The 27,608-nt window shown below is 37.2% G+C and overlaps 1 protein-coding gene across 1 annotated transcript; it reads right to left on the bottom strand.

The window, feature by feature from the left end:
• Positions 1–20,936: 20,936 nt before the first annotated feature.
• Positions 20,937–25,505, bottom strand: LOC130731784 (gibberellin 20 oxidase 1-D-like). The gene is made up of 3 exons (XM_057584008.1): positions 24,904–25,505; positions 23,618–23,939; positions 20,937–21,318 (listed from the first exon to the last, which is right to left on the bottom strand). Exons 1-3 carry the CDS (start codon positions 25,425–25,427, stop codon positions 21,040–21,042), a joined length of 1,125 nt encoding a protein of 374 aa, XP_057439991.1. The 5' UTR covers positions 25,428–25,505; the 3' UTR covers positions 20,937–21,039.
• Between the last annotated feature and the right edge of the window lie 2,103 nt (positions 25,506–27,608).

The raw sequence follows: 27,608 nt of genomic DNA, 5'->3' as shown, positions 1-27,608 counted from the left end.
TATTTAACTCATTTATTTGTATTCAATTTATTTCCTTATTTGTAGCAAAGTAAATGACGACATTGGTTAATGATTCAAATTTTAATTTTTTATTTTGTCAAGGCATTTATTAAATGTTAATTGCTTTTTATTCTGGATTTATTTATGGAAAAAAAATATGTGTTTTTAATTCTTAACTAATTTATATCAAAATAGAACACGAAATTAGTGCTATTTAATATCATTTATTTGTATTCAATTCATTGTCATATATATATCAAAATTAATGATGATAATGGTTAGTGATTCAAATGTTAAATTTTTTATTTGGTCAAAAGATTTATTAAATATTAATTTCTTTTAATTCTGAATTTATTTAAGGTAAAATTAATTGATTTTAATTCTTGACTTATTAATAGCAAAACAGAACACGACATTATTGCTTTTAATTCTTGACTAATTTATAGCAAAATAGAATAAGACATTATTGCTATTTAATTCATTTTAATTGTATTCTATTTATTTCCTTATTTGTAACAAAATAAATGACGACATTGGTTAATGATTCAAATTTTAAATTTTGATTTTGTCAAAGCCATAATTAAATATTAATTTCTTTTTATTCTGAATTTATTTATGGAAAAATTAATTGTTTTTAATTTCTGACTAATTTATAACAAAATAAAACATGAAATAATTGCTATTTAATCTCATTTAATTGTATTCAATTCATTGCCATATTTATAGCAAAATTAATGACGACATTGGTTAGTGATTCAAATTTTAATTTTTTGATTTATTCAAAGCATTTATGAAATATTAATCACTTTTAATTCTGAATTTATTTACAGTAAAATTAATTGATTTTAATTCTTGACTTATTTATAGTAAAATAGAACACGACATTATTGCTATTTAATCAATTTTAATTGTATTTAATTCATTTCATTATTTACAGTAAAATTAATGACGACATTGGTTAGTAGTTCTAATTTTAAATTTTTGATTTTGTCAAAACATATATTAAATATTAATTGTTTTAAATTCTGAATTTATTTATGGCAAAATTAATTTTTTTTAATTCTTGACTTATTTATAGTAAAATAGAACACGACAATATTACTATTTAATCAAATATAATTGTATACAATTCATTTCCTTATTTATAATAAAATTAATGAAGATATTATTATTATACCAAGCTATTATACCATGTTATTTTAAAATTAATTACTTTTTTATTCCATAATTTTTTATTGGATAAAAATCTGATTTTAAAAAGACATTAAATTGAGTTGAAATCTTATAAATTTATTACAAATCAATACTCAGTCAAAATATCAATTAATTATACCATTAATTATTATATTTTTTAAATATTTTTAATTAGTTTTAATGGCTTTTAAATCTTAGCTTTATAATAGAAAAATTAGTGCCAACATTACATTCATTTATTTTTTTAAATTAGTCATTACAAATTAGTTTTAACACCTTAAATATGTCCATTTATTACTGCAATCAATCCAAAAAGTTCATATAGACAATTAATTATTAAAAATTGACTAAAACAATTTCCTTTTTTTATAATTTAATCCATCCATAATATATACATTCAGGGGTTCTTCTAGGTCCAATAATCGCCTACGTGGCACCTCATGATTGGCTAAATTCATTAAAAATCCTACATGGCATTCATTTCTTCTTTCCTCTTAATGTACACTCTACTTCTTAACCTACACTCCTCTCTATTAAAAAACTTATATAAGACTCTTATTGTTCATTCATCTCTCCATAATTTGAATCTATCTCCATCATCTTATTTGCACAACTCTCAACCTTTCTTGGTCTTCAACCATTGATTCTCGGTATTCATCCCCATATTCCATTCAATTAACCAGTTAGATCTGGATTTTATTCGATAACTATTGAATTTTGAATTCCGTTGAATATTTTCAAATGGTTTCAAACGGTTTCGAACTACATCTTCATATATTCATGCTTTCTTTATTTTTTTTACGCGATTATGGTGTCATTGGACCTATAGATGCTGAAAATAACAATTTCATGGATATGAATCAACGTTGTTTATGGAAATTAAAGTCGGTGACATAGTTTGTTTTAGGTTTGAAAAAATAGCAAATAGAATTATTGAAGTTAAGGTTATATATGGAAATATTTAATCAGTTGTTATTCATTTCAAAATTTAATCAGTTGTTGTTTTGTCTTGGGTATCTTTTCGTTATTTTTTTTTTCTCAATCTACATGAGAATATTGTAACACCCCGATTTCGGTGGCGTCACTTTAGTAACAAAAATAAACTTAATGAGGAAAAACGTGAATATTTTTTTTTTTTTGATAATAACTAAGACAAGACTGAATTAAATAAAACCCAAAAGCGAAAAGCAATAAAACTAATATACAATATATATATATAACAGCCCCCGCTGTAAATGGCAACCTCGTCACGAGTAACCTCCAGTGACGGAAAGAAAAGTGTAACGCCCGTAGGCAATATGTACAAACCAAATATAAAGGTGAAGTGTCCGCAACACTATCCCTCAAAACTGAGAATGAGCTGACCCAATGGCCTGAAAATAAGACCTCCTAAGTCCAACCAACTCTCTGTGATTCCCATAAGGAAACCACAAAAAAAGCTATAGGCGGAACTACCCTGTCCCCCAAAGAAGCAAATGAAGCAACACTGTCAGAGCTAAAACTCTACTCCTACACTAATCCTAACTCGAGGAGCTCATACCAACAGTCAAAACTATGTGCTAGCATGATCGTCGTCTGAATCAGAATCAAGAACAACTAAGTCTACCAACCCTATACGTCCTCCCCTCGCAACCGCAGTGCGCTCCGATGCTGGACTCACGGGCTTAGGGCCCGAATCCTGATCATCAATGACCGCAACGCTGGGTGCACTAGACTCTGCCGAAGGCACTCTCACTGGCTCCTCCTCTGAGGGATCCTCCTCGTCTGAAGACAACGGTGGTGGTGGTGGTCCTCCAAGTCCTGGTCCATAGTGAACGCCCGGTGGCAAGTTGAAGCTGACAGAGCACCTCCTCAATACTCCCTCTACCAAGAGTCCTTCCCTATCAACCCTATCCTCCATGATCCTCCCGGAATAAGTCGCACGGTGGCTAGCGGGGTCTACCACCCACTAACCGGGGTCATCCTGGTCTATCATCTCATATCTGATCCCCCCCGAAGGGTGGACCATTGTGAACCAATCCGCAATGGACATCTGACAAAAGGCGTTGTCCGCCAAAACACACACAGAAGACGCGAGGGTCAACTCTAAAGAACTATGTAGATAATAAACCCAATAGGTACAAGTAATAGATAGCCACTTAGGCTTATAGCTAGATATATCATTCCTAGGGTTGCATGTTCCACAGTAACATAAACGCAATAATAGCAGATAGCATGTTCCAAATAGGATTAACAAATAACAATCACATTCGACAACTAAATTAGTATGCATGTTGCATGATATGCCATGCAGGTTAACCCAGTCAACCAATATGCATTCCGGAACGGATGGACATCAACGGATCAGCCCTAGCACCAGCCACGGTGGGACCATTTCGGCCCGCGTGCCTCTTACTCCAACGACAGCGGTAGTCAGATCAGCATAAAACCCGAAGGCCTGCCATTCGGTCTGCTACTAAGAGTCACCTAGCAGCGCTCTTACGCGGAAATCCTGGTCTTATAACCAATTTTGGAATCCGCCGTGGTCCGGTATCTCGCCGTGTTTAAACCACTTAATGAGTGCATGCAATGCAGTGATTAGCCAAACAACGTCTCCGACCTCACTCGACACGTCGCCACGTGTTCTAGCTAGATTAATGTCTCTAAAAGCTTACCCTAAGGTAAAGTCGATTCTGCGACAAAAGACACATCTTCACAACAACACATAACCCACGATGATCTCCAAATCATCCGACTCATCTCAATCCGATGGTCGCAACTGCTCAACGAGCACAGAGTATCATACTCTCGGAAACTAACGGTTTCCCGGACTTATCCCCAGGATAGCCCAACAACATAGCTGCTCCAACAGCACAACAACAACAGCTGCTCCAACAGCACAATAACGACAGCTGCTCCAACAGCACAACAACATCTACATACTCAAGCCTCTCAACTTTCTCAACACTGGGATCCGACGACACTTCTCGTTTTCCAAAAACTAAGATTTGCATCCGAAGCTTTCTTTCGAGTTTATTATCTTTATTTAAAGATTTAGAGGTTGTTTAATGTCTTATGAATTTTCTTTCAAAATAATATCCTTTTTAGTCTTATCGCAAATCCTATAAGTTCTCGGGATCTCCAAATCCCCAAATGACTCCAGAGAATGTCTCGATCCATAAACATCATAACAAGGCCCGAATCTCATTCGTCCTATCAAGCTTTCTCAAAACTCTCAAAATAAAATCGGCATGACCTGCCCGCTATGCTCACCATTCAGAATCTCAGTTTCCAGTGCAAAGCATATTTAAATCATCACAATCCACAACATGTCATATATCAATAAATCTCATCATAAACACTTAGCACTTAGCATATAAAGCATGCACCACACATCCTAGATTACCCACATAGCACATAGCATGTAAGTCAATCTCAAAAACATTCAGTAGATGAATCATCTACATTGTCAGCCGAAGCCTCAGAAAACATTTTCCAATCACACACAATCCAGTGCATAAACAGTAAACAATGTCGAAAGCATCGACCCTAAGCATTAACTAGAGATTCAGTGAGAAGCCCTCACCTGTAGGTTCTCCAGAGTTATCTCCTAAAGCTCCTTCACAATCAAGCCTTGCTCCGCTGGAAATTCCTCAAAATCACCTTTAGAGCAAAACCACAGAAATACTATCAGAATCTATCGGAAACTAAGCTATCAATACATCACTAAGGTTACCCGAAGTAGTACATACTCCGAGGTACGATAATCTAGCGCGAAAGGACAAGTTTTCGGAAAAGGAAATTTTCCTCCTCCCCCTTAATAGGTTCGGCCACTTTTGGTAATTAGGGGACTCGGTTTTTCTTCGATCAAACTTGGTTCCTATGCTATCATTAGCCGTAACTAAGGTTATTCTGAACTCGGAAAAATTATCGGATCAAAAACTGTCGCAGGGGTATTTTGGTCATGATTTTTAACTTAGAAATTTCAAAACTGAAATCCCAAAAAAAACCAAATTTGACAGGGACGTTACTAATGACGTTTATGACAACTAATCCTACTAGCATTAAGCTAAGGCGATAGTTTTCAGCCTAAAGGTTGAAGCTTTACTCCAAAAACTCCAAAAATGGGTATTTTAGGCTTAAATTGATTCCGGCGGAAATCCGACGGCATAACGGAAAATCTAATCCGGCAGAAGTGATCTTGGGCACATAAGGAAGAGGTTTAGAATCAGAAATGAAATATTCAGGATAGTTTTGCAAAAACCTCAAAACTATCAGCTCAGAAAAGTCTACAGAAAAGCTATGGAAAAAGCGATCAGAGGTAGGGATTAGCGACTATACCTCGAAACCTTGAAGCAGCAACTGATTGATCGACGATCAAGCAAGTAATGAAGAAAAACTCTTCCTCCTTCTTCTTCTCTTGGCCGCGGGTTTGGGTGGGGAAAATGGGTAGTTTTTTTGTGATTTTTCTTCCTTTCTTGGCTATATATAGAGGTTGGCAAAACGCGGTAAAATGAAAGTTTCGCGAATCTGATTTTTCCGGCTTCACTCTCCATGAATTAATAGATATGTTTTGGCAAAAGAATTCCAAAACTATAAAGAGGTCTCCTTGTATTTTTAGCGACTAATGCATAATCGGTATAAAACTATTTTACCCGATAAGTTGCTTTTTGCATCGGATGTCGGAATAGAAAACTTCCTTCTGAAGAAAGATTGAAATCATCAAGAGAAATGGGTGTACGCGTGTAGAATCTTCATTTGAAGCTCTGAATAGAAATAGCCCTCATAGTCGGGTGATTCTAGGGTTTTGAAATACCAGGGATTCGGTTTCGGCAAACTTCCGATGATTGGAATCGGACGTTCGTAGATCCTAAAGTTTCGCCTCGAAACGATTGTTATATATGGAAAAAGAGAAGTTCTAACATTTCTCTGAAGATTTTTGGAATTAACTTCCATAGTGACTTTTCATGAAAACTAGCTATTTACTAGGGTTTCTGACCTAGGTTTAAACGTATAACGATCGTGCTATAACTTTTATCGATCATAATGCAATCCTTGAACTTTTCCTGAACTTTCTCCTTCATAAATATATTTCATTTAATGAACTTTTGTTCAGGTTTCCCTTCACATTACATCAACCCTAATCGTGAATAAGAAAGTTTATTCACTTAGCATAAGTTGAAAAACTTGGGCCTTACAAATATTGTTCTAATGATTTAATTTATTTATCAATAAAATTCATTTGAATAATAAAGTACAAGATTGATTGTTATATGCAATTACTTATTCCTTTGTTGTATTAAGTTTATTTTTTTCAGTAATATAAACAGACGTCATCTATATTTTTTTTTTAAACTATCTAAATTATATATTTGAATACACATATTTAATTACTCATTCACTGGTTTCGTAATTCATAACAGAATTTTTTTTGAAATTTATTTTTAAAAAAACGTTAGTCAAATACCAAAACTGCTATAATCATTTCCTTTTATAACAAAACTGTTTTGAATACACCTATATAATGAATATTTAATACACTTAATTTTAGTCAAATAAAAAATACAATAAACACATTTTTCGTTACTTTTATTTTAAAAAATAAACTTTTTAAAAAATAAATTTAAAGCTTTTTAATACATATATCTAATATTTTTAATTACATTAAATTTTAATTAATGATAAAAATTCATTAAATACTATATTCCTTTCCTCACAAAAACACGTTTTTTATCAACCTCACTAATTGTATTAAAATACGTTAATTTGTAGTCAAATATTAAACGATATTAACTACTACATTCATTACCTTTTTAAAAAATACCGTTTTTAAAATAAATACTATATCCATTTCAAGAATCTTTAAATACTAAAAAAATAGTAGTCAATTACATTAATTAGTAGTCAATTCATAAAAGACATTAAATGTTGTATACAATAAATGCTATATTGGAATTAAAAAAAAAAAACCTTTTAAATTAATTAATTACTTATTTATACCAAGATTTTTTTAGGACTTTGAGTTGTACTGATTATTTTTGAGTCCTTCTTTTGTTTGTAAATTAATCTACATGAGGATTGTTCTAAAAAACAATATCTATTTCCACTAATTTCCTTATAAAAAAACTAAAAAATTGCGACTAATTAATTACTTATTTAGTCCAAAATACGTCACGTATTAAATGTTGATTATTAATTATCGGTGTATTAAATTAATGTCATTATTTATAGAAAATTATTGACAACATTAATAATTGTATTTCCTCATGAAAAATTTTGGTCAAATAATTAAAAACAATAAATACTATATAGACAATAAATGTTGTATTCGAAACTTTTTAAAAAAACAAATTAATTTAATGCTTATTTACAAAATTAAAGTTAATTAGTCAAATATCAATAAAACTAATTGCGAATTCATTTCCTTTTATGAATCTCTTGTGGTTTTTTCCCACTGGGTTTTCCCTAGGGGGTTTTAATGAGGCTCTTCACAAGCTACCTCGCCAAAATAGTCCGTAGGCTGGCAAAGCTTTTTGCTTTGTTTGCCTGTGAGAGGGTTGATTGTTTTTTCTCGATTATACTTTCTGTCATCCAATCTACATGAGAGGATTGTTCTCATGTTTTTATCTTTACTATTAATATAATATTTTGCTCTAAAAAAAAAAACGTTTTTATTCGGTGTTTTAGTCATTATTTCCAAAATTAATGTTAGTCATATATCAATATTATTAACTGTTGAAATCATTTCCTTTTATAAATCAAAAGAAAAAATGTTTTTAACCGTTCTAAAATAAATTCATAATTAGTTAATGGTAAAAACAATAACTACTATATCCTGTTTTATTTTCTTTTTAAATTTTCTTGATTTCTGCACTTATTTAATGTTTTTTAATTCATTTTAAAATTGCTAAATTTTAATTACTTATTTAGATTAAAATACGACACGTATTAAATGTTCATTAATCAATTATCATTGTATTAAATCAATGTCATTATTTATAGCAAATTTTGAACAACATTAATAATTATATTTGATTAAGATATATTTTAGTCAATTACTAAATAACATTAAATACTATTAAAAATTAGGCTTATTAGCACTTTTGGTCCCCCACGTTTTAAAATTGTGCAAAAAGGGCCCCTTAACTTTAAAAATAGCATTTTGCTACCCCGACGTTAGGTTCCGTTAACAGTTTTGGCCCCTCACCCGTTTTCCATCCAAAAACTAACGGTTTTTGCTGACGTGGAATTTTTTTAAATGAGGTGGCCACCAATTATGAGAGATAATGGTAATTAGGAGAGAGAGGTACATGAACTGCAACATCTTATTATTATTATCATCTTCAACCCCTTATTCATCATCATCATCTTCAATGCTAATAATAATAATAAGAAATAATCTTCATCATCTTTTAGCATGAGAAATTCCATAATAAAACAAATGGGGTGCTTCAACCCATTAACATAGTATTCACTTAGTACATGAATTCTAAATTTCAAACACTAACATCCTGCAAAATAACTACACAACGAGGATAAACAAACAATTCCAGATTCCACCAAAAAATAAGAATTGATAAAATAGATTAAAGCCTTATACAATGGCTTAATCCCAACGACATAAAAAACAAAAATTAGGCCCAGACAACCTCAAAACAGTTCCAGATTCCACCAATGGCTAAATTGTTATATCACGAATCAAATTTGGAGAATGAATAGAAGGAACCCCAACCTCCATCAGACGCGAGAGAGAAGTAAAGAAAAGGAAGGATGCATGAGAAAGAGGCGATGGGGGTGCGAAACTCGATCTCCACAACAGCAATGGAACTCGAACGCGGCCAAACTTCGCTGTAACGAAACCTAAGAACCCAACCCCTTTCCTCTTCAAACCCATCTAGCCTAGGAACCCAAACCCAGATCTGTAATGAAACCAATTTTCGCCCCCAAATCATCTTCAACATGTTAGGGACAACAAAACCACCTCACTCACGTCCTTCTTCAACCAAAACCACCGCCACCTCCCAAATCAACTACAACAGCGACCGTCTCTCTTCCTCAACCCCAAGTCTGCCACCGCCGCCTCCCAAATCAATCACAACCACCACCTCTTTCAACCACACAAAACTCAGATCTATGGACAGAGAGAGCTTTGTTTCTATTTTTTGTTCTCAAATTTTGGTTTCTATTGTCGTTTTTAGATGAGTTTTGAAAAATCTGGGTTTAGGTTGTGGTTGGAAGATGAAGAATGATGGCTGAGGTTGAAGATGAAGTTGATTACGGTGAAGATAAGATGAAGGGTAGGGATTGGAAATTAATATTTTTATTTTTAAATAATTAATAATCTGATTTGGTACATCCCTCCTAATTACCACTCTCTCTAATAATTGGTGGCCACCTCATTTAAAAAATTTCCACATCAGCAAAAATCGTTAGTTTTTGGATGGAAAACTAGTGGGGGACCAAAATTGTTAACGGAACCGAACGTCGGGGTAGCAAAATGCTATTTTTAAAGTTAAGGGACCCCTTTTGCACAATTGTAAAACGTGGGGGACCAAAAGTGCTAATAAGCCTAAAAATTAACTTCAATTCATAATTCTTTAAAAAATTAAAGTTAGTCAAATATCATTAAAAGTTAGTCAAATATCAATAAAGTTAATTGATAAATTCATTTTCTTTTATAAAAAAATAATCTTTGTAAATACACTTTTTTTTTTCAAACTAATACGCATAATGTAAGACCCGAATTTGCAAAACTGGATTTAAAGGTTAATTTCCGACTCACGCGTAGAATCAGTGTAAGCGTGACATGAGTTTACAGTTTGGGAAAGTTCAATGAAGAAGAAAGTTCAGGAATTGCTTGAGGATAGTACCATAGTCGTTTTAGGAGTTAGTGCGAGTCGTCTGCACACCCGCCTTATGGCGAGAGTGTCCAGAATAGGCTAATTCCGCTCTTAAAGCAATGTTTAAGAGAAATTTCAAATCCTTGGATAAATAAGAAGTTCTCTTTATTTTTCCTTCGACCAGTGTTTCATTTCGGAACCTTGGACTGTACGCACGATAGGATTCACTTCTCGGAAGTCCAACGACGCTAATTTCTTTGCTTTAAAAACCCTAAATTCAATCACTGAATGAAGACTTTTTCTATTCGGAGCTTTTAACGAAGTTTCCATCCGAGTTGCCATATTTCTTTCGACGTTTCCAATCTTTCTTCAGAACGAAGTTTTGTCGTCCGACCTTCACAGCAAAAAGTAGTTTTTCGGGGCAAATTAATTTACACCGCTTTTGGATCGTTTTTCCCAAATTCAAGAAATCTGTTTTGAGTTCTGGAATTCTGTCGCCAGAATCTAGCTTAGAATTCACCGATGAACGTGCTGCAAAAATCGGAATCGCGAAATATTCATTTTCCCGCGATTTCACTTTCCTATAAATAGTAAAAAAATCAAAATATCTCACCCATTCCCATTTTGAGGCCGCGAGCAAGGAGGAGAAAGGAGAGGAGAAGAACTTCGTCGTTTCTTGACCGATCTTCGAGCAGTTTGTCTCTATTTCACGGCATCGAGGTAACTTGTTTGATTCTTACCTCTGATCATCCTTTTTGTCGCGTTTCTTTAGCTATTTCTGTGCTCAAAGTTTCGAGCTATTCCTAAAACTGTCCGATTTTCCCGATTTTTCTGTTGATATATCTTCCATGCTTGCCCCACAAACTAGAACACTCGCCGTTGTTCGCCGATTTCGATCGAGTTGTCAAAGATCTGAAAAACTGTGTAAAAACCCTTTTTGCGCACATATTGAAACTTTAATGTCGAAAAGTCATAATCCGACTTAGTGCCTTTAGGATTAGTTGCTACAAATGTCGTTGTGAACGTTCCCATCAAATTTGTTTTCCGAAGTTTTGACTTTGAGTTTTTGAGCTTTAATTTTGGACCAAAATGCCCCTAGCTAGTCGTATTTTGACCCGGTCGTTCTAAAATTTTTCCGACAGTTTCTTGTTGGGAAGGGAAAAGGCAATTTGATTCAGACAGTACGATAGAGCGAGAAAGCACGAATAAACCACATAGAATCTTTGTTCACGCAGTTCGGCCAATTATGCCTACCTCTGCGGCTATAGAGTAGCTATAGCTCTCTTTATTCATTCTCAATAATCAATTGTGTTTACAATAACAATTTCTCTCAACTGCCTAATTGTCTCACACATCTGCAATAGAAGTTTCTCTCAACTGCCCAATTGCTGTGTACCCACGCACACCGCTGAATTGCGGCGCACTTGCGCACCGCCCAATTGCGGCGCACTCCGCACACACCTGGCGCACACTAGCACCTAGCACAGTTTTATTGTTAGAGGTCTTATCTATTTATAGGACACTACTAACTTTAGTATTACAAGATAAGATAATATAAAAATCTTATCTAAACCCATTAGATAAGATAGAGTCTTATCTTAACCCATAAGATAAGATAGAGTCTTATCTAAACCCATAAGATAGAATCCCTCTAACCCAATATCACAATCTCCTTAAATCAAATTCAAATAACTGATAAGATAATGAGCCAATCCCAACATTTCTTTACCCTAGTTTTACCCTAAAACTACCTAGGAATTAATTTAGATCGAAGAAAAAGCGCCGGAACCCTTTTCTCCTTTAAGGCCGAGAGCATGTTTAGGGGGGGAGGTTTTCGTTTTTGCGATAACTCGTCCTCTCGTGCTCGATTGTTGTACTCTGGAGCTTTAAATGCTTTGTCTATCGTTAATTAGTTGTGTGTGATCGAGCTAATCGATTTTGTATGGATTTCTGCTTTGTTTTCTCCGAGGTTCAGTTGAAGGAACTTTGGGTTCTACGGAGCAACTTTGTGAGGAGAACCTATACCGCGAGGCTGGAACAATTCGAGGTTAGGGCAACTTACATATTAGCTAAGATTGCATGATAGGCGTCGATAAATTTGACTTATGTATGATTTTGATATTGGTTATGATGATGATGATTTATTGTTATGTTGTTTTCATAACTTATGAGATTAAGGTTGTATTAAACTGTGCGCTTTGACGCGTTTTCGGAGTGAAGAATCACTGAATTGATTCCTTTTGATCTTTCTGGTTGAATGAACAACCCCAGGCAAGTCCAGACACGGGGTTTGAGACTTAGCCATCGTTCGTATACTTAGACTTTCCCCGGGATTTACGTTTGGTGGGTTTTTGGCAAACTTAGAAAGAATAGAATCTTGGAAACTAGAGACTTTAGGAAACTTAGACTTCGAGGATTAAACTCATAACTTGACTAATTCAATTCGAAACGTTTTTATTAACGAATAAACCATAGGGAATCTAAAAGGGAAAATGATTGCAAAAGACGGGGAAAAGTCGACTTTGTCGTGGGTTCTGGAGAATTGGTGGACATCACGGGGGTGAGCCACGGTGACGAGTGAAAGTCACCGAGTACTTGGGTACGCTTGTTGTTGGAGTTATGTCGTAGGGTAGGCATTAACCTCTTGGGTTTGAATTTGAGAATTAAGCTAAACACTTGCGTTGTGAGGATGATTCGATGTTTGGCTAACCATATTGCATCATGCATACATTCGAGGTTTGTACGATCGAAAGATTGGGCCTCGGTGAAGTTGGGACGGCTTCACGAAGGTTGGGACGACCTTCATCGAAGAACATATGGATGTATCTTTGGCATAGCGGGCAGAGTGGTACGACCTAGGGTGGTTGGGACTGATCTGACTATGCATGGGTTTGTAAGCGAAACCCGAGCAGAGTTGTTGACACTAGGCCTGTGTCGGGCAGACTCGTGGTGCCCTTCCCAATTGAATTATCCGGATCATATTGAATTGCATTTCACGCATACATTCACCCTGACTGGAATTGTATGTTATCTGAATTGTCGAAGCATTGTTAGAGCCGATAATATGCTAGGATTATTTTTATATATATATATATACATAAACATATATATCTATACCCCAATCACATGTTGTATGTATACTAACTTTATTCCGTGAGTTGACCCTAGCGCCTTGGCTTTGGTTTCATGTTTGTGTTTGGGCGGTCGGCCTACTGCCAGATGTCGATGGCGGACTGGTTTTCGATGGTCTCTCCCTCGGGGGGGATCAGGTTTGAGTTGGTTGACCGACATGCCCCCACCGCTTGGGTGATCGATGCTGTGGATCATCGGGCGACGTACCGGGGAAGGGTCATGGAGGACCGTACTGACGAGCGTGGACGTCTGACGAGGGGAGTTCTACGACGCATGGAGTTGAGCTTCAACTTGCCGCCTTCAGTTTGCTGTGGACCAGGCACTGGTCGAGGACCACCTGCACCACCTTCATCTTCATCCGATGAGGAGGACCCATCCGAGATCGAGGCTGATGTTGATGCACCTGTCGCGCAACTTCCTGCTACTGCTGTCGATCCTACCGACGTTGCGTCGTCCTCGAGGCTCGTGGAGCCGAAGAGGGAGCCTGTTGTTCCATATGCCTCTCGCCGTTTTCCGTTTACTCCACCGCGCGGCTACCGTGTGGAACCCCTGGTTACCATAAGATCAAAACTCAAAGCAGTAATAGGCAGATTCATTCTTGATACGCAATCCTTAGAGACAAAAGAATGAATTGCACCAGAATCAAAGAGTACAGTTAGAAGGTTACCGTCGATTTCACATTCCCCTCTGATCAAGCCATCCACTCCTTGCGAATGCCGCATGCATGCACTGTTCAGTAGTATATAGAGATAAAACCTTTCATGCCAATCTAGTATGCTTACCCCTTAAAAACCTAGATGTAATCTTAGGGATGGATTGGTTATCCCACTACCATTGTCTGTTGGACTGTAGTCGAAAAAAAGTGGTGTTCCCCGACTCGGATCTTTTCGAGTACCTTTCTACTAACCACATTAGTGCATCGTTGAGCGAGGGCACTCAGAAGTACTCTTCATTGCTAATTCTGGAGGGAAGGAAGGACTCGGATGTTCATGGCATTCCAGTGGTTCGAGGCTTCGCTGATGTATTTCCTGGAGACGTACCTGGATTACCGCCAGTACGCGACGTAGAGTTCGTGATCGACATTGTACCCGGAACCGGACCGATCTCGATCTCACCTTACCGTATGGCACCTTCAGAGCTAGTAGAGTTGAAGTCTCAGTTAGAGGATCTTTCGGCAAAAGGATTTATTCGACCAAGTGTCTCACCGTGGGGAGCGTCAGTGCTTTTAGTCAAGAAGAAAGACGGAAAGTCTAGATTGTGTGTGGACTATCAACAACTCAACAAGGTGACAATCAAAGAACAGATACCCGTTACCGAGGATAGATGATTTGATGGATCAACTACGAGGAGCTGCTGTATTCTCCAAGATAGACTTGAAGTCAGACTATCATCAAATCAGTGTGAAGACTGAGGATATACAGAAGACTGCTTTCAGAACTCGCTACGGACACTACGAGTACCTAGTGATGCCGTTTGGGGTGACGAATGCACCTGCTGTTTTCATGGACTACATGAACCGCATATTTCATGAGTTCTTGGATCGGTTTGTAGTGGTGTTTATTGACGACATTCTGATCTATTCGAAGGACGCCAAGGAACATGAAGAACATTTGCGTCAAGTTTTACAAGTGTTGCGAGAGAAAAAGCTGTACGCGAACCCTTCCAAGTGTGAATTCTGGCTTGAGGAAGTCAACTTCTTAGGCCATGTTATCTCAAGGGAAGGTATAGTTGTGGATCCAGCGAAAGTGGAGACTGTTTTGGCTTGGGAACAACCTAAGACAGTGACAGAAATCAGAAGTTTCGTGGGCTTAGCTGGATATTATAGACGCTTCATTGAGGGATTTGCCAAGATTGTTGGACCTTTGACTCAACTTACGAGGAAGGATCAACCTTTTGCATGGACTGAAGCGTGTGAATCCAGTTTTCAGACTCTGAAGGAACGTTTGACGACGTCACCTGTGCTTCTTTTACCACAACCAGAGGAACCTTATGAGGTCTACTGAGATGCTTCACATCAAGGCTTGGGATGTGTACTGATGCAACATCGGAAAGTGGTGGCTTATGCTTCGAGACAGTTGAAGACTCACGAGAAGAACTACCCGACTCACGATTTGGAGTTAGCTGCCATTGTGTTTTCGCTCAAAATCTGGAGGCATTACCTCTATGGTTGTACTTTCACGATATTTAGCGATCACAAGAGTCTTAAATACTTGTTCGATCAGAAGGAGCTGAACATGAGACAACGAAGGTGGATGGAGTTTATCAAGGAATACGAGTTTACGCTGCAATATCACCCTGGGAAGGCAAATGTAGTTGCTGATGCTTTGAGTAGGAAGATGCATGTCTCGTCAATGATGGTTAAAGAGCTGGAGTTGCTGGAACAATTTCGAGATATGAGTTTGGGTGTGACACCGTCTGAGAGAATGTTGAAGTTCGGTATGATCAGAATCGCCAGTGGACTGATGGAAGAGATTAGAAAGCGACAATTGCATGATGTGTTTCTGCTAGAGAAGAGGAACTTAGTGATTCAAGGGAAAGACCTGGAGTTCAAGATAGGAACTGACAACATCCTACGATGCAAGGACATAGTTTGTGTACCCAACAACCCAGAATTGAGAAGGCTGATCATGGATGAAGGACACAAGAGAAAGTGGAGCATTCATCCTGGAATGACAAAGATGTATCAAGACTTGAAATTGAACTTCTGGTGGCCGGGAATGAAGAAACAAGTGGCCGAGTATGTAGCTGCATGTTTGACTTGTCAGAAGGCTAAGGTAGAGCATCAGAGACATGCCGGTATGTTACAGAGTTTAGACATACCAGAATGGAAATGGGATAGCATCTCCATGGATTTTGTGGTGGCATTGCCAAGAACACAGAAGCGACACGATTCGATTTGGGTAATCGTGGACCGTTTGACTAAGTCAGCGCATTTTCTACCAGTGAGAACTACTTACAACGTGGAAAAGTTGGCTGAGATTTATGTGGCCGAGATTGTGAGACTACACGGAGTTCCGACGAATATTGTGTCTGATCGTGATCCAAAGTTTACTTCGCACTTTTGGGGAGCTCTTCATGAGGCATTAGGAACCAAGTTGAGATTGAGTTCGGCGTATCATCCACAAACTGACGGGCAAATGGAGAGAACTATTCAGTCGTTAGAGGATCTACTATGTGCTTATGTATTAGACAACAGAGGAAGCTGGGATGATCTTCTGCCATTGATCGAATTCACATACAACAATAGTTTTCATGCGAGCATTGGGATGGCACCGTATGAAGCTTTGTATGGTCGAAAGTGTAGGACATCATTGTGTTGGTATCAAGATGGGGAGAGTTTGTTGATTGGGTCAGAACTTCTCCAATAGACGACTGAGAAGGTTAAGCAGATCAGATAAAAGATGAGAGCTTTGCAGAGCAGACAGAAGAGTTATGCCGATCAACGACGCAGAACCCTAGAGTTTGAAGAGGGCGACCATGTGTTTCTACGAGTTACTCAGACTACCGGAGCTGGCCGGGCTATTAAGTCGAGGAAGCTCACGCCAAAGTTCATTGGACCTTACCAGATAACTCGCCGTGTTGGGCCAGTTGTGTATCAGATTGCGCTACAACCGTTTCTTTCCAACATTCACGATGTTTTTTCACGTGTCGCAGTTGAGGAAGTACATTCCAGACCCGACACATGTAATCGAGCCAGACAACGTTGAACTAAACGATGATTTGACTTTTGAGGCACCGCCGGTCAGCATTGGGGACAAAAGAGTGAAACAGCTAAGAGGGAAGCAGATTGCATTAGGGAAATTGATATGGAACAACGACACGGGAGACGCTACATGGGAATTAGAAGACAAGATCAAGGAACTGTATGCCGGACTTTTCACGGAACCCTGAGTTTCGAGGACGAAACTTTCTTTTTGGAGGGGAGTATTGTAAGACCCGGATTTGCAGAACTGGATTTAAAGGTTAATTTCCGACTCACGCGTAGAATCAGTGTAAGCGTGACAGGAGTTTATAGTTTGGGAAAGTTCAATGAAGAAGAAAGTTCAGGAATTTCTTGAGGATAGTACCATAGTCGTTTTAGGAGTTAGTGCGAGTCGTCTGCACACCCGCCTTATGGCGAGAGTGTCCAGAATAGGCTAATTCCGCTCTTAAAGCAATGTTTATGCGAAATTTCAAATCCTTGGAAAAATAAGAAGTTCTCTTTATTTTTCCTTCGACCACTGTTTCATTTCGGAACCCTGGACTGTACGCACGATAGGATTCACTTCTCGGAAGTCCGACGACGCTAATTTCTTTGCTTTAAAAACCCTAAATTCAATCACTGAATGAAGACTTTTTCTATTCGGAGCTTTTAACGAAGTTTCCATCCGAGTTGCCAGATTTCTTTTGACGTTTCTAATCTTTCTTCAGAACGAACTTTTGTCGTCTGACCTTCACAGCAAAAAGTAGTTTTTCGGGGCAAATTAATTTACATCGCTTTTGGATCGTTTTTCCCAAATTCAAGAAACCTGTTTTGAGTTCTGGAATTTTGTCGCCAGAATCTCGCTTAGAATTCACCGATGAACGTGCTGCAAAAATCGGAATCGCGAAATATTCATTTTCCCGCGATTTTACTCTCCTATAAATAGTAAAAAAATCAAAATATCCCACCCATTCCCATTTTGAGGCCGAGAGCAAGGAGGAGAGAGGAGAGGAGAAGAACTTCGTCGTTTCTTGACCGATCTTCGAGCAGTTTGTCTCTATTTCACGGCATCGAGGTAACTTGCTTGATTCTTACCTCTGATCATCCTTTTTGTCGCGTTTCTTTAGCTATTTCTATGCTCAAAGTTTTGAGCTTTTCGTAAAACTGTCCGATTTTCCCGATTTTTCTGTTGATATATCTTCCATGCTTGCTCAACAAACTAGAACACTCGCCGTTGTTCGCCGATTTCGATCGAGTTGTCAAAGATCTGAAAAACTGTGTAAAAACCCTTTTTGCGCACATTTTGAAACTTTAATGTCGAAAAGTCATAATCCGACTTAGTGCCTTTAGGATTAGTTGCTACAAATGTCGTTGTGAACGTTCCCATCAAATTTTTTTTCCGAAGTTTTAACTTTGAGTTTTTGAGCTTTAATTTCGGACCAAAATGCCCCTAGCTAGTCGTATTTTGACCCGGTCGTTCTAAAATTTTTCCGACAGTTTCTTTACCCTAGTTTTACCCTAAAACTACCTAGGAATTAATTTAGATCGAAGAAAAAGCGCCGAAACCCTTTTCTCCTTTAGGGCCGAGAGCATGTTTGGGGGGGGGGGGAGGTTTTCGTTTTTGCGATAACTCGTCCTCTCGTGCTCGATTGTTGTACTCTGGAGCTTTAAATTCTTTGACTATCGTTAATTAGTTATGTGTGATCGAGCTAATCGATTTTGTATGGATTTCTGCTTTGTTTTCTCCGAGGTTCAGTTGAAGGAACTTTGGGTTCTACGGAGCAACTTTGTGAGGAGAACCTATACCGCGAGGCTGGAACAATTCGAGGTTAAGGCAACTTACATATTAGCTAAGATTGCATGATAGGCGTCGATAAATTCGACTTATGTATGATTTTGATATTGGTTATGATGATGATTTATTGTTTTGTTGTTTTCATAACTTATGAGATTAAGGTTGTATTAAACTGTGCGCTTTGACGCGTTTTCGGAGCGAAGAATCACTTAATTGATTCCTTTTGATCTTTCGGGTTGAATGAATAACCCTAGGCAAGTCCAGACACGGGGTTTGAGACTTAGCCATCGTTCGTATACTTAGACTTTCCCCGGGATTTACGTTTGGTGGGTTTTTGGCAAACTTAGAAAGAATAGAATCTTGGAAACTAGAGACTTTAGGAAACTTAGACTTCGAGAATTTAACTCATAACTTGACTAATTCAATTCGAAACGTTTTATTAACGAATAAACCATAGGGAATCTAAAAGGGAAAATGATTGCGAAAGACGGGGAAAAGTCGACTTTGTCGTGGGTTCTGAAGAATTGGTGGACATCACGGGGGTGAGCCACGGTGACGAGTGAAAGTCACCGAGTACTTGGGTACTCTTGTTGTTGGAGTTATGTCGTAGGGTAGGCATTAACCTCTTGGGTTTGAATTTGAGAATTAAGCTAAACACTTGCGTTGTGAGGACGATTCGATGTTTGGCTAACCATATTGCATCATGCATACATTCGAGGTTTGTACGATCGAAAGATTGGGCCTCGGTGAAGTTGGGACGGCTTCACGAAGGTTGGGACGTCCTTCATCGAAGAACGCATGGATGTATCTTCGACATAGCGGGCAGAGTGGTACGACCTAGGGTGGTTGGGACTGATTTGACTATGCATGGGTTTGTAAGGGACACCCGAGCAGAGTTGTCGACACTAGGCCTGTGTCAGGAAGACTCGTGGTGCTCATCCCAATTGAACTATCCGGATCATATTGAATTGCATTTCAAGCATACATTCACCCTGACTGGAATTGTATGTTATCTGAATTGTCGAAGCATTGTTAGAGCCGATAACATGCTAGGATTATTTATATATATATATATACATAAACATATATATATCTATACCCCAATCACATGTTGTAAGTATACTTACTTTATTCCGTGAGTTGACCCTAGCGCCTTGGCTTTGGTTTCATGTTTGTGTTTGGGTGGTCGGCCTACTGCCAGATGTCGATGGCGGACTGGTTTTCGATGGTCTCTCCCTCGGGGGGATCAGGTTTGAGTTGGTTGACCGACATGCCCCCACCGCATGGGTGATCGATGCTGTGGATCATCGGGCGACGTACCGGAGAAGGGTCATGGAGGACCGTACTGACGAGCGTGGACGTCTGACGAGGGGAGTTCTACGACGCATGGAGCTGAGCTTCAACTTGCCGCCTTCAGTTCGCTGTGGACCAGGCACTGGTCGAGGACCACCTGCACGACCGTCATCTTCATCCGATGAGGAGGACCTATTTGTTTACTTGCTAATCTCTTTATCGAGCACCCCTTCTAGTTAATTAGTTATATGAAATTAGTTAAATTCCTTAGTACCTAATCAAAATTAACTAGAGATACAATTTCATGTTAAGGCAAACACAAATAAATTGCTACCCTTATCTCGAAGGTGTTGAAACCCTTAATCAATTCTTCCTAGATCCTTATCATCTACTAATTTCCCAATTGTCCAAACGATAGCACCCACTCGGAAAAAAAAATCATGAGCTAAAATAACCATTCATATATTACTGAAACTTGTCAAAGCGTAGGCTAAAGAAAACTACATCAAATCCCCAGTACAAATGAGAAGCTATCCCATCATGACATAAGAAGGATTATAGAGGAAAAAAGTAGAACCTAGAAGCTCCACAAATGGCTTTAGGAATGCTCCCCTCATTCTCCTCTGAAAACCGGTGAAAACAGCTGGCAAAACAGACTCCGAATGAGAAAGTTAGGTAAAAGAACATGAGAATACCTTTTATAGAAAGGTACTCGTGCCATCGCAGCAATAATAGCGCAACAAAATCCAGAACTGCTGCATCTCGCGCGATCGCATATAAAAAAGTGCAGAAAATTACTGAAACAAAATACTGGTAATTAAAGAAACCATCTTGGTTCTGAACATCATTAGCTAGTGGTTGTTTTCATAGTCTACTTAAAGACACATTCAACTTTCAGCTCTTGCTTACTGTTTTTTATAACGCAAAATTTAAGAAGTTAGCAAAAAGGTTTTACATAACACAATTCGATACAAATGATCAATTTCATAAAATATAATGCAATTAATATAAACGTGCCGTACGTACTAGGTTAAGTAACATGAAAAGCTCATGTTTTGGTGTTTAGGAAAAATACAGGGAGCACTAATTTAATGCAAAGATATAGAAGCTGTTGTAAACAGGGCCTATTTGTTGGGTGTTTGTGGTTTAGAAGATAGCAACCACTTGGTGAAGTTTTGCAGGGTGGATTCGTCGGCTCTGTAGTACTTTTGTGTGAACTCAAGCAAATTAGACCACGTGAAATCTGGATACGGTTTTGTCCCATCCTTATGCACAATATCTTCTGGGGGTCTCAACACTTTGTCTTCTTTTGGGCACAGAAAGAATGCCAAGGACCTCCTCTCTTTGTGCTGGTTAACCACTGCCCTGTGCAGGCAACTCTTGTATCTCCCATTTGATAGTGCCTGACCAACCAACCAATAAGTTAACATTCATTAAAGCAATCAAGCACATGCACCATACATGATTCCTTGTCTAAACAAAGTCATATGTAATCCAAATAATTCACCTCCATATATAGAAAAATGATTGGGATCCTCGTAATTAGAAATAAACCTGACCACATGTCAAGTTTCAGCACATAACCATATATAGAAAACATGTATGTAAGAACTTGCTTGGTTGAGAAAAATGTTTATTTATTTTTTCATTTTCTAAAAATAGTTTTTATATTCAAGGTTTTCAAAATTTTGAAAACACATATGTTTGGATTTTCTGTTATCATTTTAATCACTGCTCGCTACCACCACCGCAACGCTATCGCCACCGCCATTGTCATCCGCGCCACCACTACCAACACCAGCACCTCGCCTTACTAGGCCACCACCACCAAACCTCCATTGTTGTGACCGCCACCACCATCACAGCAGTTGTTGTTATCGCTGACGCCACTACAACCAACCCCACCACAATCAACCTCCACTATCACTGCCACCGCTGCCATCATTAACTTCCATAACCACTAGTGCTTTTTTCATCTCATTGATATCAGTCACTTTCATATTCATTTTCATTCCTTTTTTTTCTATCTTTAGCATATTTTAGAAAAATAATTTAAATTTAAATAATTTTTTTTCAAGTATATACCAACATGCTTTCATCTTTATTTTATTTTTTATTTTCTTTCAACACTTATTTTTATAGCTGTTTTTTTACCGCAAGAGTGGAAAACATTAACTTCTGACTTTGTAATAGCTAGAAACCTCATAAAAGTAGGTGTCATCATTATTAAGAGATTCACACTTTTTTTCCCTATATGCATGTTTACATCCCTCTCACAATATTGGCAATGGCAATGTATGACAGGAAAAGAAAAATAAGACACAGAACATAGTAATAGATATTAAAAATATTAATAAGATGGGTAGAAAAGAGGAAAATAAGAAGTATACCAATGTGTTATTATTACTATTAAGGCTGGTCCGAGGTTAAAAGCACCCAAGGGCTTTAGGTACTCTAAATTTTCACCAAATTTTTTTTTTACTAAGTCAGAAAGGCACCAAAAAATAATACTCCAGTTAACATACTTAATTATATTATTAGACTTGATTCTTTTCCAAATATTTTTATTGTTTATAGAATAATGTTAACAATTCATGTAACCGTTGCTTGATGGAAAGAAGTTTTTCAAAATTAACCATGTATTAAAGAAGATTAAATCGATTAGCTTTATTATCAATTGAAAAAGACATGTTAAATCAAATTGATTACGATAATTTAATAAATGATTTTGCATCTCAAATTGCTCGAAAAATAAATTTTAAATAAAAAATTATTTTTTACGTAAAAATAATTAATAAAGAAATATACTTTTAGTAAAAATGTCTCACTTCAAAATTTGTTTTATGCCTCGTTTAGTGTTGGACTGAGTCTGATTTATAAAAGAGGTTGCATGTTTTGTGATAGGGTCGCTTTTGTAGACTGTAGACACAATTTTTTGGCAACACCTCCAAAATATGTGAGTTGTGGCGGTAAAAAATGACCACAAGTTCTAATTGGTATGAGACTCAAGACAATATTTTTAAGCGAAGGAACATATATATGAATGAGAAGTATTAACTGTATAAGTACGAGACTATACAGCTAAGGATAATATAAAAGATTTGATTGATACTACACATGACAACAAACTGCATTTTCTTTTTGAGAGCTCAACTTGTAAAAGCTCTAAGGTTGTGTTTGCATTGGAGAAATATTGAGATTGCTGACCTCCTGGAAAGTTTTCTAGGAAGCGTGTGAGTAAGAGACAAAACTCAGTGGATAGACTCGTGTTGTTACTTTGAAGTCAGCAGGGCGCTGGAAAAACTCAGGTTGTTGGTGTGAGACTAGTCGCAGATTGGCTCTTAAAATTGTCACAAATTGCAGTGTAAGGTGGAGTCACCAAAAATTGGTGTCTGGGCATCATTTTCCTCTGTGATATGAAAACTATATATGTAATTTCTTGTTTGTGTGTGCGGGATATTGGCGTACCAAGACTTATCATATCAGTTATCCTGCACGGAGAACCAATGTTTTGATACATGAAAGTATCTGCGCATTTAATTGATTGACTTGTCATGTTGTTGCAGATAAGAAGACCACAGCTATTGGCAGCCACAGAGTAAAGATAAGCAAACGCAAACACAATGTTTGTAAAACTATTATATCTTCATACTGCAGATTTCAATATAATGGACATATAATTTTAAGGGCCTATGTACGTACCGTGAAGGTATCACCAATGTTAACAACAAGTGCGTCATGATGAGGTCGAACCGTGTGCCATTTTTGGTCTGTGAACACTTGAAGGCCTCCAACTTGATCTTGGTGAAGAATGGTTAGTGTTGTTGGGTCACAATGCGGCCCTGTCCCTAATGCAACACTTGGTTCCTGGCATGATGGGTAATAGTTGCATCTCATGATGGAGCAACCATCTTTGAACAAGTTCTCGTAATGTGATCGATCAACGCCCATGCTTATAGCCAGTAACTCCATCAGTTTCATCCCCAGCTTCTTCATTGCTTCACAATACTTCTGGAATGTCACTCTGCACAATGCACAGCAAATTGTTAATTAATTAATTGTTTTCTTAGGTGCCAAGAGAAGATAAAAGAAAATGGGGAAAAGGGTATGTGACGAGAGCTTTTATTTATTTGATGATGTTATTAAAATAAATCATATATGTTTTCATTTAATAAAAGAAAATTATTTGAAAGTTCATCCACATGGTATGTATATATTTAACACTGACTATAATTACTTAAGTATTTGACTTCACCTTTCTTGGTACTGACATTAACTAGTATTTCTCAAATTAGAAAAAACAGAGTAATTCTATTTACACTTGTTTTATATACATTTATTTTTTTTCTATATTTAAAAGTAAAGATGAAGAGAACATGAAAATCTTAATTAGAGAATAATTTTAAATTGAGGTTGCAGAATCTCTTCTGAATACTTTTTCTTTAATTGATCAAAATTCATACAGGAGTCTCTAATTTATATGAGTATCATTCCAAATTTAATGAGACCTATATGAATTTTAATCAGGAATAGAGTAAATGCTAATAAAATAGTGTTGCTTGCTCTTCACTTATCACAATTGTGGTGATTAGAGAAACCTTAAAATTGGGGCCACAAGTGAAGTTGGGTTTCATAATTTAAAATCACGAATGAAAAATTGAGTGAATTTGCATTTTGTTCCTTAAAGGATTCTGAAGTTTGTCAATTCAGTCTCTCAAATATAAAATTAAGAAAAATACTCAATGAAAGATAAAAGATGATTAATTGAAATATTTAAAGATGAAAAATATCATTAATGTAATCCTTAAATACTTAAATATGAGAAGACAATTCAATTTACTCAATTTTTTTACCTTTCACAAATTATTTTATCTGATTCTCTAATGATGAGACTGACGACTCTATCTTTAAAGTGACTATTTACCTCATAAAATAAGTTATATGAAGAGATAGAAAAATACTTGCTCAACTCATAATTCCACACTTACCCAGCTTGATCAAAGTCTTCCCCTAAGGTGGAATTAAAGAAGGTAGTAACAGCAGGCTTTAAGGCATTTTCATGGAATGGGAAAGAAAGGGTCTCCTTCCATGGCAATTTAGAGGAGAACCTGTCAGCATGGGCACCAGAATAACCCCACATGGAACCTGGTCTCTTAAGAACACTAACTTTCCTCTGAATGGGAAGCTTAAAGAAACCATCCATTTGTTCATACGCCTCGCGGATAAGGAGTGGATCAACCCCATGGTTGATCACTTGGAAGAACCCGTGTGTCAAGCAAGCTTGGGAAATGAGCTTAAAAGCATGGTGCGTGGCCTCTTTGTCGCCTCTGAGGAACCCATCGAGGTCCACCAATGGCGCTTGGAGCTCGTCGTGCGCGTCCACGACGAACTCCTTTGGCCAAACGAAGCTCATGGGAATGTGGGGCTGAAGCTGTAGCCAAGATGGGTCGAAGAGACGAGTTTGGACATCTTGGTTTTTCAGTCCAGAGACTAAGCAAAGACCAGAGTCCATTGCACGTTAATAATGTAAAATTGTTGCTATGAGTGGTGGTGATTGAAGAAATAACTAAATTCACTTTAATTAGTAGAGTGAGCCTTGAGAAGAATAGAGAAAATGAATTACACATGACATAGGCCAAGAAATGGCATGTATTTGTAGAGTTGAGCGATTGAATAATGCTGCTCTATACCGCTAGAAACAAACAAGAGAAGCTTTCGAGTGGAATCAAGTTTTTCCTTTTCTCTTTGTCAAGAATCTTTTGTGGAATCAAGTTTCATAGAGGTTTTCATCGGGTCATATGGAACTACAAGAGAGAAAGACCCATTTTAGATTCAAAACTTATTGTTGACCACAACATCGACTACAGTAAAACCAACACAAAATGCGAAAACAACAGAGTTCTATCTATTTCTAAAAATGAAGATTGACACTATGTAGCATCAGCGAAGCCCACTCCACAGCCCAAACAAACCGACATTATGCCATTTGGAATTTATTGTCGTTTGTAGGCGATGCAAAGTCAGAGGCCTATATCCAAATGACATCATGTGTAGCGTCAAATGAATCGACGCTATATGTAAATAAGACATTAGTATCGACCAGGTCGACACTAAATTTGAGTAAATATGGCATCATGTGTAGCGTCAAATGAATTTAGCTTCCTCACGATCACATTCTTCCATCGTGACCATTCTCTCTTCTTATAACCCAAAATTCCCTTATCGTGACCACTCTCTCACTTATAATCGTTTCCCACCGTTGAATAATGGCATTCAAGATATTTCCTTTTTCTTATCCATCAAAATTTATAACCATCATTAGGAGATTCATATTTTGATCCTCTCATGTGTCTATCTCACATGACCATGTCATGTGAGTGAATCTCAACCCTTCATTACTTTTCAATGAAATCTGATAGTCTATATTATTTCTCACACAATTTTCTATTTCCCTCAATTTTCTTCCACCTTTTTGTTTCCCCTTTGTGTTTTCTCGTTGTGCATCAGACCCATCTCTTGTAGACCTATCTTCTCTCCGCTGCCCCGCCACATCGCATCGTCGCATTTCATCCTGCAGCCGCACACCCACTACTAAAAAATGCAAAGTAGCGAGGGGAGAAATCCCTTGCTAAATGGGAAAATATCCCTCGCTAAATTGTTAGCAACAGGCCACATTATGTGGCCGAAAGTGGTGTCAGTAGTTTATTAGAGACGGATTTTGGAATCCATCACTGTATTTCTATCGCTAATATATATCATTCTATTGCTAAATTGATTGCCATATTAACTCTTATTCCGTCGCTATTTGTGACGGCACAATCCGTCGCTAACCGGCTAGCCTTTTTATTTTAATTTCATCGCTAGTTTAGCCAGGGAATTATTACGTGGCTGTTTTTATTTGAATTCACCATCCTTAGAGAGGGATTTTTTCTCCGTCGCTAAATTTTCATTAGGTAAGTAACAAATTTTTCCTTTGTAATCAATACCCTCGATCTTTAGTACACACAACCATTTCGTTTAAAACTAGAAATACTCAAAAACTTAGCACATTTGTCATTTAATATAAGCTAAACTTATCAAAGTAAGTAGCAAGAGAAGCCACTGCCAAAACAATACAAAACTATAATGGGACGGATATTCAAATTCCATACTTATTCTATCACAACAAATGCAGCTTCTGCAGAAATGAAGTTACATGATGTAATTGGTAGAATAAATGAAGCTAATATGGTTTTGCAACCAGATAATTTTACACTTAAAGTCTATACTTATGTGGATTATACAGGCACAATGAAAGTGTATTTTCAATCACAGTGTGTACTAATAGAATTAAGTGACACTGGTGGTGGAATAAGAAAGGTATATAATTACTAGTGTCATTGTATGATCTGTATCAAAGCTTACTTATATTGCAGTAGAGTGGCATAATTAAGTGACATGGCAATTGAGGGAGTTTTGCTGACACGTTGATTACACTCCTTGCAGTTGAGAGTGGCTGAGCTTGGCTTCCAAAGCTAAGGAGCTAAGGACAAAAGCAACACTATCAACAAGAGCACTGGAAATTAAATGTCCCTAGACACTTACGTTTTGGACATAGGAAAATTAGCTTCAGCAAGCTTTCTACTTGAATGATCAACCTGCTCAAGTGGAAATAGTATATGTCTACTCAGATTAGGAAATATATCTAATGACA

This window comes from Lotus japonicus, chromosome 1 (genome assembly GCF_012489685.1).
Source record: "Lotus japonicus ecotype B-129 chromosome 1, LjGifu_v1.2".
NCBI classification, from domain to species: domain Eukaryota; kingdom Viridiplantae; phylum Streptophyta; class Magnoliopsida; order Fabales; family Fabaceae; genus Lotus; species Lotus japonicus.
The sequence above is the reverse complement of the archived record's forward strand: the minus strand, read 5'-3'. Positions and strand labels throughout refer to the sequence as shown.